Source organism: Canis lupus, chromosome 1 (genome assembly GCF_003254725.2).
Source record: "Canis lupus dingo isolate Sandy chromosome 1, ASM325472v2, whole genome shotgun sequence".
Taxonomy (NCBI): Eukaryota; Metazoa; Chordata; class Mammalia; order Carnivora; family Canidae; genus Canis; species Canis lupus.
In genome coordinates this window covers 4724682-4739973 of record NC_064243.1, presented here as the reverse complement: position 1 = coordinate 4739973, position 15292 = coordinate 4724682, and the positions used below count along the sequence as shown (strand labels likewise).

Genomic DNA, 15292 nt, shown 5'->3' with positions numbered 1-15292 from the left:
AGTCAAGTTCATTCTGCCCTTGTTCCTCTTGGTAACGGTGTCAGGAAAAGGCGACAGACATGTCCAAATCCTCGACCACAGGTATGAGTGAGGACATAGACCAGGCCACTGTAGCCACGATGACCACTGACACGTCTCCCTGTCATGTCCTTGCAGGCGGGCCCAGCTGCTGTGGCAGCTCTTCTGCCCCTGGAAGTCCACTTTCCTCTGCATAGTCCAGACTTAGCACTTGTTCCTTATCTCAGGAGGTCACGTGGCCACTCCCAGCTGCACCAAGGCCAGGACGTGTGCCGGGCTACAATTCCCTTCACTAGGGAGGAGAGGAACTGGGAGTACACAGCAGTTACACCATGACATTCGTCCCAAGGGAGCCAGGGAGGAATAAAGGCCACAGAGCCCCAGATAGGGGAAGGATTCACGGAGTACACTTTGTTACTCATTTTTCAGAGAAAAAAAAATTTTTTAACTATTTATTCATGAGAGACAGAGGCAGAGATTCAGGCAGAGAGAGAAGGAGGCTCCATCCAGGGAGCCTGATGTGGGACTTGGTCCCGGGACTCCAGGATCACACCCTGAGCCAAAGGCAGATCCCCAACCGCTGAACCACCCAGGCGTCCCATTCAGAGAAAATTTTAACATCTGCAGCAGCCTCTGTGGCATCAGGGAGCGTGCTGCGTGGGGCTAGGAAGTAACCCTAACCGAATGGTGTTCACGCCTCCCTGTCTTTTCCTTTACACTGCTTCCCATCAACACGCGATGTGGGCCAACTCGGGCTCTCAGTGAAGCCTGGTACAGCCCTTCCCTTCGGGTCTGTGGCCAGCGTCATCCATCACCTGAGTTTGGGAGAACCTGTTACTCTCTGGCCTAAGACAATGGTCCCTGTATGGAACGATGCATACAAAGAGGGTTTGCAGAATTCTGCTGACCTGTGTTATTTGAAATGGTCTTTGTGGAGAAGCTGCCTCCGTGCTCACCTTGAAAAGTCATTTAGGAAGAAGAGAAGTTCCTTGGAGTAGCAGGCGGTCATGGGTAAAGCCTACTGGAGAGGGAACAGTGTGGACTTCGGATGCTTGATGGAGATGGTCCTGTAGCCCCAACATGCACATGAGAGAGATCAGGGGCCACCCTACCCACAGTAATCCTCGGAGATCCAGATTCACCATCTGGGGTGCTTTGAGAGATCTCTCTAGGTGATTTGGAGACAGCCCAAAAATTGTACGTTGAAGTCCTAACTCCCGGTATCTCAGAAGGTGACCGTAGTAGGAAATAGGAACTTTGCAGATGCAATTAATTATGACGAGGCCATTCTGGAGTAGGGCAGGCCCCAACCCAAGATGACCAATGTCCTCACGGAAGGTGGACACTTGGGCACAGACACAGAGGGGGACAAGGGTGTGTGAGGATTAAGGCAGAGGTTGGGTGGTGTGTTTGCAAGACAAGGGATGCCAACCAGCCAGCAACCAGCAGAAGGCGAAGAGAGGGAGGCCCAGAGAAGGCTCCCTTTCACAGCCCTTAGAAGGAACCAGTCCCGCCCGACACCTTCATCTCCTGCTTCCAGCCTCCTGAACTTCCAGCACCAGGTTTCTGTTGTTTCAGGCCCCAGTCTGCGGGATGTCCTTGCAGCAGCCTGAGCAGGGCTCATGAGGCTGACGTAGCTCACGTGCAGCATCGGTCACCGGGGCCTGCGACAACAGAGCACAGGCTCTGCCACCTGTTCAAGGTAACAGGCTGTGCTCCTGTGGCCTTGGGCACGTACGCTTACCTCCTCTCAAGGGTCACCACCCCCCACACATACCCAGTGAAGCACCTGTTATGTCACCCACGGCCTGAGCCACCCCGATGGCCTTCAGGAACATCAGATGACTTCCGGACCACTACCTCATCCCATCATCTGTGCATACGAGATGCATTGTTTCTTCCTCTGCCTTCCAACTGAATGAATATCTGAAGCATCTTTGTTTTCCCAATGTGAATAGGTCTACTATACCAGCCCTGTCCTCCTCCCGGGGGCAGGAATGGAAGCACAGACCAGCAGTTCGCAGAGAGACAGCTAAGGTGGCCAGCTGAAGGCCTCTATGAGACCTTCTCTTCCCCTTTGAGGTCCAGGGAATTCCTAGGGGCCACAGAACTCCAGCCCAATGGATCCCAAACTTGGAAGAATGGTGAGTAGCCCTTCCCACACTCAGAGGCTGAGAGACCAGACACTAGACTAGACTTCGTTTGCCTAGGGAGCGTGTGTGCTGTAGCAGTATGCCAGGTCAGCAGAGCGGATGCTCGTGTGGCCCTTGAGATGCACCACTGGAAACGTTCTTAGGTGCTCGCTGTCTCCTCTGAGGGAGGTGGTCTTTGGAAGAATTTCCAGTAGCTTATGCAGTGCCTGGCATGTGGTTGTGCCCGGTGAGTGCTGGAGCCAGGTGTGGCCTCGGATGAGCCCCCAGAGCCTGCTCCAGGTGGGGCAAGCTAGGACAGATGACAGGGTGCTTCTCCATACTCATTTTTTCTTCCTCAAAAGGTAATATTCATAATAAAATCACAGAGCAGAAACTCTAGCTATTGAATGCAGAAGGTGAGGTATCACTTAGAAGAAGATAGAAGGTGTGGAGACTCCTACACATTCAGGTGCAATTTGCTGCCTTTCTCACTAAACCCTGAACTCTCCCCCGGCCCCCAACGTTCATGTGCATAGTTTTGGAGTAGGGGCCCAGGAATCTGCAGTTTAAGTGTGTTATTCAATTAGTTTTAGTAACACACTTAGTTTTAAGTGTGTTATTCAATGAGTTTAGTTTTACATACTAAAACTCACAGATACACAGATATACATCACCGCGTTGATTTTAGGATATTTTCATGACCTTGTGAAAGAAATCTTGTACCCTTAACGTTGACTTCCCTATTCCCTGATCCCTACCTCTGGCCCTGAGGAAGCTTCATCTGCTTGGATCTCTTTTAGGGCTCCCTATGGTGCAGGCAGTCAGCTACTTATCAAGAAGCATTTCTGAGGGGACAAAAATAAAAGTTTATGATCAGAACAAACTCCAAACTCTGTTTTTGAGTCTAGAGGGCGATCAGTTGAGAAGATTTTTCTGGATGTTAGGTTTGGAGCATCTTTATTTTTTTTTTTTTAAGATTTTATTCATGCATTCATGAGAGACACAGAGAGAGAAGAGAGAGAGGCAGGGACACAGGCAGAGGGAGAAGCAGGCCCCATGCAAGGAGCTCAACGTGGAACTCGACCCCAGGACTCCAGGATCACACCCTGGGCCAAAGGCAGGTGCCAAACAGCTGAGCCACCCAGGGATCCCCTTGGATGCATCTTTAAATGGTGCAGTAGGTGTGATTCTGATGAATTCCGGCTTTGCAATTGGAGTGATGCTGGTGGTGGCGCCGGGTATTCTAGCGAACTTCTTGCATGGCTCATGTAGCAGCAGGCAGGAAATGGTGCCCGCACATGAACCACTGAGATGATTTCTCTGAAGTTTGTAGTGCTTTGGGGAAAAGGGAAGTAGTTCTAGTCCTTAGTGATTGTAAGTCAGAAGGGTGGAAGAAAAATGTGAATATTCATATGGAGAGTTGTAGCCAGTTATTGGAGGAAACAAAAAGAATCTGGGACCCAGTCTGGTCTATAGGTGAATAACAAAACCTCAGGGACGGTGACTAGGGCTAGGACCTGATAACAGGGGCGCTACAGTTCTTCACCGAAACATGCTATTGTCTTCACCGCCACCTCCATTTCTATCAGACATAAACACAGTAGGATTTATTTGTTGCTAACGTAAGTCTACTCGCATTACACTGGACCTGGACATTTACCTAAGTGCAGCAAGAGTAGCTATTGGTTGTATAGGTTCTTTTTAAGTCTGCTTTGCCAGAACTTTCAATAAAGAATCTCTGATTAGACTTTTAAAGTCTCTCTAGACCAGGAACTCAAGCCAAGGACTTGCCACCATTCTTCTCCTGCAGTACCTACAGATTTGGGTGAATGCCTCTCTTCTTGAGGCTCCCCAATATATATTTTTAACTAATTATTTGTTATTGAATTATAATTAACATACAGTGTTATTTTCAAGTACAAAACGTAATGATTCAGCAAGCCTAGACATTACTCAGTGCTCACTGCAATAGCAAAGTCACCAAAAAAATGTTATTACTGTAGTATTGACTCTATTTCCTAGGCTGTACTTTGTATCTGTCAGTTATTTATTTTGTAACTGGTTTGTACCTCCTAATCCCTTTTATCTATTTCACCCATCCCCCACCTCCTTCTGGCAACTGCTATTTAAGAGTCTGTTTTAACTGTAACCCTGTAAGCAAGGGACCAGGCTGGTTTTGTGGGGGCTTTATTGGTTTGATAAAATCAACTTTAGTTCCTTTAAACTGGTCATATCTGATTCTATGCACATCATTCTCAAATATGACAATCCAATCAAGACCTTGGCAATTAATGTTTTAAATTATATTCTCTCAAAGGAAGAAAGATTCCTATTTAGTAAATGCATTTGCCTATACACACACACACACACACACACACACGCACACACATGAATTATATTGCCATGAAAATAAGAGCGCTCAATAAGAATTTACAAATTCTGGAGGGATCAGGCAGGGAGAAAAGCATAAATATTTCAATTCTGTTTACAGAAATGATTTATCAGATTACTATAAGTTAAAGATAGTTTAGGAAAAGAAAAGGGAAAAGGGTTTCCTTAATCCTAAAGGAACCGGCAATACTTCAAACAAAAAGTTTTTTAAAAAATGATAATCATCCTCAACAGTTCGCTTAGTCCCCTATAGTTAACTTTTTGTTTTGCTCGATTCTGGTTAGAAGTTTTGTGACCACATCAGCTCTTTCTTTTTCTGGAAATCCTTGCTCAGCCCAGTGGCAGGGTCACGGAGCTTTTCTAGTGATGCCAGCATGGAGCATTCTTGCTGCAGCTGATTACAGATATTCTGGGAAAAGAATCAGAATGAGGCAGTAATGCTAATGACAAAGACAGAAAAATAACCATGGTTAAAGATGTATTGAAAGTTCATTTTGAAATGATGGAATTGACCAAGAAATTTGTTTATTTCCGAAGGCACACAGCATTTAAAAATAAACATTGGGATTATGATGGATTATAAGTACAGTAAAAACATGGACAGATTTCTAGAAATTTTATAGAGTATTTTAAATACTTATATTAGTAACCATACAAATATAACCTAAAGAAGGTTAAACATCACTTCTGTTTGATAATGCTTTTTTATTTTTAAGATTTTATTTATTTATTCATGAGACACAAAGAGAAAGAGAGAGAGGCAGAGACACAGGCAGAGGGAGAAGCAGGCTCCATGCAGGGAGCCTCATGTGGGATCGATTCCGGGACCCCAAGATCAGGCCCTGGGCTGAATGCGGCTCTAAACCACTGAGCCACCCGGGCTGCCCTTGTTCATGCTTTTTATGTAATTTAACATATCAGATAGGCCTAATTATACAAAGTTTAATATCACTCTCAAATCTTTGAGATTTTTCCAGGGACCCTCTTAAAAAGCCCAAAACTAGTTATAGGTCAAAAAGACTTCATTTAGAATTTGACTTTTGGAAGTTGTCAAAAACATCCAAAGGTTTAAAACTCAGTTAAATATTATCAAAGGTCACTGTGAAGTAATACTTGATTATCTATTTAACCAGAGTGATAACTTCAAATTTTCAAGGGCAAATCAGAAAGTTGCATAGTTTGGAAAAAGATAATAACCCCCCAAACTTTAGTTCTTTTAATACTGAGAAGATTCGACTTTCTTAAGTAATCAAGGACCTGATTAAGCAACATAAAGAACAGGAGGTTATTTTAATAAGGCACATAATCTTTATTTTCTGGGCAGATTAGTCAACATGTGAAAAACAGTCTTTTACAATAATCCAAAAAAGTAATGTCCTTTTAATAGAGGAAGATTATTAAATTCTAGTGTTACATAGGCACCACTATGCTGTTGATATGGAAGCTCTTTTAGAAAAACTTGTAATAAATTCATTTAATTTTCACCAGTTTCACCACACAACATAAGATTTTCTTTTTTTTCCCCCAACTTTTGATACTTGTTTCATTTCTATTTTTTATTCTCCTGGTTTTTAGATTTTGAAACAACCTTTAGATAACCCCTAACTAGGACAAAATCACTCTTCTTTGAGTAAGAACATATCTTCACACCTTATATACTTTTTCTTATCAAAAGCACACCTTACTTTCCTTGTGTATTTTGTAAACAGAGTTTATTTCTTTACCCTAGTTATTCTTAGCAGTTTCACTTATATGCATGGATTAGAATTCTTAACCCTTGTAACTTTGATAGCTAGTGAACATGAGGAGGTAAGCAGTTGTGAGCTGGTTGTTACATGCATATTCTGTAGTAAATTAGCAACTTTATAAATACATCATCATAATTTCTACAGGCCTGCGCTTCCTCACAGTACAATTTATTTTCAATGTAGCAAAGGAATATGTTTACCAATACATTCATATACCTTATCTCTCTGTAATAAGAAGCCAAAAGTAGATAAACTCATATTTAAAACATGTTTATAAATTGTATCAGTATTTTATCTTATTTAGAAATGGTCTGGATATTTAATGAGTATACATAATTTAACTTAGTATAAGATTTTGGGAACTTTTGAAGCAGATGTATTTTTAAAACCTAAGCACCGTGTGGGTTTACCTGGGAGGAGAATGGAGGTAGGATGTGCCAGTCCTCTTGGACTCTCAGGGCACCCACACAGAGCTCCTGCCTAAAGGGGCAGGCGGGTGGAGAGCCTGGACCAGCTGTTGTAGTCTCACTAATTCGGGGCAGATAAGAAATGCTGCAGCAGGGATCCCTGGGTGGCGCAGCGGTTTGGCGCCTGCCTTTGGCCCAGAGCGCGATCCTGGAGACCCGGGATCGAATCCCACGTCGGGCTCCCGGTGCATGGAGCCTGCTTCTCCCTCTGCCTGTGTCTCTGCCTCTCTCTCTCTCTCTCTCTCTCTCTCTCTCTGTGCTATCATAAATAAATGTTTAAAAAAAAAAAAAAAAGAAATGCTGCAGCAGGAGCAAGTGAGCCCCACTGCACCCCTCCCAGCCCTGTGCACAGAACAATAGGCAATTCCCATACACTGGGTGCAAGGGACTCGTCCCCAAAGCACCTCTCCTTGCTGGCCCCTGTAATTCCTCAAGTGCCCCATATCTCAACTGCTCTTTCAAGTGATTACAATCCTCCCCATTCAGAAGTGCTCTTGTTGGAACAGAGGCACCTTTTCTGTCTATGCTTGATGCCCCTGAGAAGAACCACACTCAGCTTCGGCAGCCACTGGCACACAAAGTTGGGGATGCTGTTCCCTGTCTACCCCTGAAGGAATGGGGTACAGAACACCCTGAGGGAGTGAGGAGCTTGTGAAAGGAAAGAAGCCAGAGGGAGTGTGCACAGGTGGAACCTCCCAAGGATTGTAGGATGATGAGCAACCCCAGCACCCCGGGCTCCCGGAGTCGCCATACTGACATTGTGGGTGGCATCCTGTTACCTAACTGCACACCCTGTACTGTGTGCAGTCAACGGTTTCTGCAGGAGCACTGGGTGGGGCAGTGACCTAGAGCCCCGACCCTACTGACCTAGCCCTTGGTTTAGATCCTGGACTCACAGTGCTGGGCCCACAGTTATTACTCTATCCCCTGTCCTGGTCTTGGAGGCTGTGGGTATCTGGGACATGGACGTTTATGTCTTTTAAGGCACAGTAATTGCAGCTCACAGCCTTTCAGGGAGTTCTTCTTCATGCTAATCCTGCCCAACCCCTGGACTTGGGAAAGTGTGCAGTGAGGCATGTTTGCTGTGTGTCTGTGTGTGGACACTGCTCACTGAGGCTTGCACTGGGCCAGACTGGGGAGCCCTTGCCTTTCAGGAGGCAATCACTGTAGGGACTTCTGATCAAGATTCATTGAGTTCACTCTTGAACTCTCCCATCCACTCCAAATACCCCAATTACATGTGCTCTAAATTTTTAATTAAAAACACATAGACTCAGGGGCATCCCAGGTGGCTCAGTGGTTTAGCACCGCCTTCGGCCCAGGGCATGATCTTGGAGACTCTGGATCAAGTCCCACGTTGGGCTCCTGGCATGGAGCCTGCTTCTCCCTCTGCCTGTGTCTCTGCCTCTCTCTCTTTCTCTCTCTCTCTCTCTGTATCTCTCATGAATAAATAAAATCTTAAAAAAAAAAACAAAACACATAGACTCAGAAACACAATAAATATCCCTACTGAACAAAAACAGAACCAAACCTACAGAGGTGATCTGGGGCTGAAGCTGCTGCTTTGCGGGACTTTGGGTCCGAAACAGGCCATGGCCTCTGGAAATGAGACTCCCACAGAGTCATAGGACCAATAGTGCCCCACACAGAGGGCAGCCAGGACCACTGCCATTGCAGAAACCGAGGGACTGGTGGGTCTCCCTGCTGGTGACACATCCCAGCCTCACTGCACAGTTTGGGAACGCTAAGCCACCAGCTTAAAACCTGATCCTGGACCAGGGGTCCTGAAGTGCCAGGTGGAGGCAACCTCATCAGTCCTAGGCAGAAATAATCATGAAGGAGAATAAAACAGCTGTCATTCATGTAGAGTCTTCAGGTGAAGATCCCAAAGAATATAAATTCACAGTAAGAAAGCCCACAAATTAACTGAGAAGCGAGTTTATATCCTCTGAAACGCAAATAGAACATGTTTAAAATGGATGCAAATGATGTATGTTTAAATTCAAGAGATTGGTGATCGCATGTAGAAGACCCATATGAGCCAGGAACAGACAGATATGAAACACAACCAGTTGGAAGTCCTGAAAATGGAAATTAGTAATTGGAAAAACTCTATGGTTCAGGTAAATGCATAACTGGCCACAAAAAGGGACTAATGAGTAGTCTTCAGTTTGCTAAAGGATGCTGAGGATTGAGCAAGACATGGAAATATGTCTGACACATCACAGTGAGGCCGAGAACACTGAGGAGTAAGAGAAAATCCAAAATCCCTTCGGGGAGGAGAGGCGCAGGCAGTCGGCAGCGATGATCCCCCTGCATGAGAGGTGCTGGTTGTAGATGCCCCGGCACCCAGAGGGCCTCCCCATTCAGCTGCAGCAGATAGTGTGCACTGTGCGGGCACAGAACTGGGGGTTGCGAGGCTGTGGATTATGGACAAGGAAGGAGGGCCTCATGCAGAACGATGAGCAAATCCACTGGTAGGTTTTCAGGAAACCTTGGAGACTCTTGAGATTGCTGGGAGGGAATGAAATCAGCCCAAACTTGTATTTACACTTCCCTTGTTCATGCCACAGCTGAAATGGTCTTATCAGTGGACAGGTTTTGCTTTTTTTCCATGTGGTGTTGAGATAGTAGTGGCGTCAGTGAAAGTCTCAGTATCCTTCAGATCTGTGCCTGTAATTGCTCCCTCAGTGTTGGCTGGGGTCTTATTCTGTGACAGGCACGCGGGGATATGGAGATAAGGGAGGCAAAGGCCCCGGCCCTTATACAACTTATGTCCAAGCAAGTCAGATCATTATTAAGTGAACACAGAACAGAGTAGGAGATCATGAGAAAATAAAGAGCAGGTTGTACTGGGTCAAAATGCATGTCCACCTGGAACCTCCAAATGGGACCTTATTTGCAAGTGGGGTGTTTGCAGATGTAATCAGTTAAAATGGGGTCCTACTGGAGTGGGGTGGACCCTAGAGCCACTGCCAGTGTCCCTCTGAGAAGAGAGAGGGCACAGAGACACACCCAGATGGAGGCGGGTGGAGCTGGGGTGCAGATCAGAGCCTTGCAGCTGTGAGTCGGGACACCCCCCCAGGATGGGGAGCTGGGCCTCCAGTTTGGAGAGCTGGGGTTCCCCCAGGATGAACTAGGGACACCCAGGATGGGGAGCCAAGGTCTCCCCAGGATGGTGAACCGGGCCCCCCGGGATGATGAGCTGAGCCCCCAGGATGGTGAACTGGGCTCCCCAGGATGGCAGCTAGCCCCACTCTCTCACAGCTCACTCGCTCCTGGAGAAGAGGCAAGGAAGGCCTCCCCTAGAGCCCTCTGAGGGAGCGTGGTCCAACTTCCCACTGCAGAGCTGTGAGAGGATCCGCTCTGCGGCTCTGAGCCACCCCGTCAATGGCACTTGTTCCAGTAGCCCTAGGGAACTAATATACAGGGCTCCCCTTGTTCCTGAACTTTCTTTTTTTTTTTTGAAATAAATTTTATTATTTTATTTTTTTAATAAATTTAATTTTTATTGGTGTTCAATTTACCAACATACAGAATAACCCCCAGTGCCGTCACCCATTCACTCCCACCCCCCGCCCTCCTCCCCTTCTACCACCCCTAGTTCGTTTCCCAGAGTTAGCAGTCTTTACGTTCTGTCTCCCTTTCTGATATTTCCCACACATTTCTTCTCCCTTCCCTTATATTCCCTTTCACTATTATTTATATTCCCCAAATGAATGAGAACATACACTGTTTGTCCTTCTCCGATTGACTTACTTCACTCAGCATAATACCCTCCAGGTCCACCCACGTGGAAGCAAATGGTGGGTATTTGTCGTTTCCAATGCCTGAGCAATATTCCATTGTCTACATAAACCACATCTTCTTTATCCATTCATCTTTCGATGGACACCGAGGCTCCTTCCACAGTTTGGCTATTGTGGACATTGCTGCTAGAAACATCGGGGTGCAGGTGTCCCGGCGTTTCATTGCATCTGTATCTTTGGGGTAAATCCCCAGCAGTGCAATTGCTGGGTCATAGGGCAGGTCTATTTTTAACTGTTTGAGGAACCTCCACACAGTTTTCCAGAGTGGCTGCACCAGTTCACATTCCCACCAACAGTGTAAGAGGGTTCCCTTTTCTCCGCATCCTCTCCAACATTTGTGGTTTCCTGCCTTGTTAATTTTCCCCATTCTCACTGGTGTGAGGTGGGATCTCATTGTGTTTTTGATTTGTATTTCCCTGATGGCAAGTGACCATTTTCTCATGTGCGTGTTGGCCAAGTCTATGTCTTCCTCTGTGAGATTTCACCATACACAAAGATAAACTCAAAATGGATGAAAGATCTAAATGTGAGACAAGATTCCATCAAAATCCTAGAGAAGAACACAGGCAACACCCTTTTTGAACTCGGCCATAGTAACTTCTTGCAAGATACATCCACGAAGGCAAAAGAAACAAAAGCAAAAATGAACTATTGGGACTTCATCAAGATAAGAAGCTTTTGCACAGCAAAGGATACAGTCAACAAAACTAAAAGACAACCTACACAATGGGAGAAGATATTTGCAAATGACATATCAGATAAAGGGCTAGTTTCCAAGATCTATAAAGAACTTATTAAACTCAACACCAAAGAAACAAACAATCCAATCATGAAATGGGCAAAAGACCTGAACTTTCATTTGTCGTACTATGTGTTGGGCACCACAGGCCACCTGCAGACGCCTGATGCGTTCGGGGGGCCAGGCCTGGAACCTGCGCGCTGCCCTGGGCTCCGGTCGTGAAGACGAGGAAAGCCTGTGCTTTGAAGTCAAAGCAAGTTCTCTGTGAGCTCCAGGCTGACATTCAGGAGTATGGAGGCGACTAGAGGTTTCTGGACAAACTGCCCAGCAACTCCCGACACCCTGAGCACCTCGCTCGCTCTCCTCGGTCAGCCCCGCTTCTGGGCCTGGTCTGGGTCTCCCTCCTCCGCCCCCCCGCCCCCCGCCCCGGGGCCTTCCGGGTGCTTCTCTGTTAAGCTGCCGCCAGCACCCCGATTTCTGTCGTGCCCTGAGATCCGTCAGTCACCCTGCAGGTGCTTCCATTCATCCTGTTAACCCTCGTAGAAAAGTCGGTCAGGTGAGCTTCAACGGGAGAACCCTGGCCCCCGTCTACGCACAGCCCGGAGGCCCGGAGACACAAAGTTGGCCTGGGAGCGGGCGGGCAGGACCACTGATGCTTTGGGACCTGCCCCCCCAGACTGAAGGCCGAACCCAGTCTGGGTGCAGAACCAGGGGCAGTCTGGCCTCTGAGGAGCCCCCATCCAGCTCCTGCCGTGATGCTGCTGTCGGGGCTGGTGCCCCTCAGGTGTGACCTGGGGTACCTGCACACCGTGGGAGGCAGTAGGGCCTCTCCCCCCTCCCCTCCCACCTCTGCTCCCAGCCTGCCTGGGCCCTGCTTGCGGGTGCTGGGAGGGGGCGCCCTGCCAGGGGTCAGCAGGCTGTGGAAGTGCCGCGGAGCAGGACCCTCTGTGCGGGTGTTTGGGCCGGGACCGCCCGACTGTGGGGAATACAATGGCCCCAAGAGTCTCTTCTGTCGCAGGCGGACAATGCCTGCTTTCTCCTTCCCTGAGGCCTACGTGGGGCGCAGACCAGAGGGAGGGAGAGAACCTTGCAGTCCCCAACAGCTCGGTCATGGGACCAGCAGTCTCAGGCCCAGGATGGAGCACTGTGTGCAGAGCCCAGGGCAGAGGAGGGCCCGATGCCGTGCAGGACCTCAGGCCTGGGCCTCCGGAGGGCGTACGGGTGGGCCTGTGCCGCCTGCACCCTGTGACCGCACCCAGCTCCTCCTCCATCCCCTGGCTTCTGGCCTTCTCTGCTGGAGAAACTGACGGCTTTGGGACTTTCCAGGGAGTTCTGCTCTTTGCAAGCCTCTCCTTCACTCAGGCTCCCTGTGAAAGCCACGCCCCGGGCTTGCTCGTTCTTCCAGACTCATTGCCAGAGCTCGTTAATCTCTACAGGATCACCCGGTTCAGTTGAGCACCTGCAGGGGAATTAACAAGACTCCGGAAAAGCCTAGGTTTGGGTTTGGGATTTTATTTTGAACCCTGTCATGGTGAGATAAAGTAGGTGAATCCTAACAAATTCATCTAAGCAGCCACCGGGCAGAGCAAGTGCTGTAGGACTGTGACACAGGCCTTCCCAGGAGACTAGGTGAGTAGAATTCTCGGTGTGCACGTCCACCCTGGCCTTGAAGTTTCTTACAGGCCAAAAAGGGTTTGGTGGATGGGGAGGAAGCTGGGGCACCAGCCTGGGGCAGGAGGGCAGTAGGGAGGCTCTGAGGAGGTGGCGCTGGATTGGGGCTGGGGGTGATTTACATCGCAGACCTGGGCATGACATCGATAAATCTTAAGAGGTAAAGTGTTTAAAAATAAGATTTAGCACAGGGACACTTGGGAGTTAGTTCCAGATCAAAGAACGACCAGCTGGAGTTAGCAGAAGCCTGTGGAGAGAACAAGGTTTCCTCTGGGCCGCCCCTAGCCTGGGGTTGGGCAACCTGCTTCCCCAAGAAAACAGGTTCTGCCTCCATGACCCCATGCTTCACCTTCCTGTTCCCTGGCAACCTTCTAAATCTTCAGGATTTTGTTGGGTGATTAGTTCAAGATCAAGTGTAACTATAACACATGGAGACAAACAGGAAGGAAAAGGGACATGAAGGACTCTGGAGCGGGGCAGACATGCCGCCCGGGGTCCCACCCCGGATCCAAGGGCTGGTGCACAGAGTAAGTGCCCGTGGGCCTGATGGCGAAGGACAGCAGTGCTCCGTCCCTGCATCCCTGCATCCGTCTGCCATGCAGGGATGGGGGAGTGCGGAGTGACGTGTGTGCAAGCCCCTGCTCGCACATGGCCGGGGAGCAGTCTTTCTGGAAGCTCAGTCCTCAGCCTGAGAAGGGAGGTGGTTCCCACAGAGACTGGAAAGATCCTGGGTCCTTGCAGTCACCCTTTACCTTCTTTGCCCGTGGCGCCTTCTTCTCCAAATTCCTCCTTTTATTTTTCATCAGAGAGGAGCATCCAGCAAGTTTTCATGAAAATTCAATGAATGAATAATAAAAGTTCAAGTATTAATTTAGGTGTATCAGCTGTGAAAAAAAATAGCCTACTCCACTTCAAAGGGCTTTTCGCGGGTGCCCAGAGCTCCATCTTCCTGCCACTGTGGGTCAGAGGACTCATTTCCTCAGAATTTATTTGTAACCTTTGGCTTCTGGCTCTGCAGCCACAGAGCTGAGCTGGATCCAGCTGCACTCCTACCAGAACGCAAGGCAAAGGGATCCCGCTCAGGGAGGCCCACTGGCACCATCTACTGGGCCAACTGCTTCATCTGTTCCTGAAGGAGCACGGCTCCAGCTCCTTTTATTGCATTTTTACCTGCTGCTTCACTTCCTCTGTGGACAGGGCTTCGATGTATGACTGCTATTTTTGTACCAACTGCATTGCACTAGAACTCACAGGCCGTACTGTTCACCCATTTCAAGTGTGCACTTCTAACGCCTTTTAGGATATCAAATTGTGTGGCCTCTGCCACAATTTCAGAACATTCCAGAAAGAACCCCCTGCCCACCAGCACTCACTCCTCCCAGCAGCCCTAGGCAACCAGCAAGGCGCTCTCCGTCTCAGGATTTGCCTCTTTTGGACACTTCACATCCACGGACTAGTGCATCTGTGGTATCTTGTGTCTGGTTTCCTTCACTGCGTGCGGTGTGTTAAAGGTTCTTTGGTGTCGTGCATGTGTCACTCCTTCGTCAGTTTTCATGGCTGAGCAATATTCCCTCGCGTGCAGACACCACATCTTGTTTATGCACTCCTCCATGGGCGCTCGCTTGCACGAGCTCTACCTCTTGGCTGCCACGAAGAACTCTGCCCCAGGTCATCCTGGACAAGTTCCTGTATGGCCCACGTGTCGTCACTTCTCTTGAGCGTGTATAGGAGTCGAACTGCAGGGTCATACGGTGACTGTGTGTAAGCATTCGAGGGCCCGGCAGCCTGGCTTCCACAGCAGTGCCTCAGTTTACATCCTCCCCATCGGTGCAGGAAGGGGGTACTCCCTTCACATCCCCACCTATGCTTGTTCTTATCTCACTTCTTGATTTTAACTGACGCTGGCTCATGTGTATGAAGTGATTTTCACCTCCCTGATGCCTAATGATGTTAAGCATCTTTTCATGTGCTTATTGGCCGTTGGTATATTTTCTTTGGAGAAATGTCTGTTCAAATCCTTTGCCCATTTTTAAACTGGGTTAGTGTGTATTTTATTAGGGAGCTGCAGTTTCTTGTGCTGTCGACACAAGTCCTCACCTTGACCCTGCTCATGCCCAGAACCAGAGGCCAAGAGGAAATCGTCTGAAATGGTTCTGTTGTAAAAATGTGCAAAAAACCCAGAAGGAAGAGCTGGGTGGGAAGAAGAAAATTAGTGTAGCTCTGACCTTGCTCGGCCTACCCTCATCTGGACCTAATTTTTCTGCTCTGGGCCCAGCCTGAAGCCTACTGTGGGGATGGAGGGATGGCTGGGAAGTGG

General features: G+C 48.2%; 1 protein-coding gene across 1 annotated transcript in view; it reads left to right on the top strand.

Annotated features, from left to right (window-relative positions):
• Positions 1–1970: 1970 nt before the first annotated feature.
• The window catches only part of CNDP1 (carnosine dipeptidase 1), a 36366-nt gene continuing 23044 nt past the window's right edge, over positions 1971–15292 (top strand). Inside the window, exon 1 of the mRNA XM_025421994.3 lies at positions 1971–2162. Coding sequence (XP_025277779.1) covers positions 2139–2162 — 24 coding nt within the window. The 5' untranslated portion in view covers positions 1971–2138. The remainder of the gene's footprint in view (positions 2163–15292) is intronic.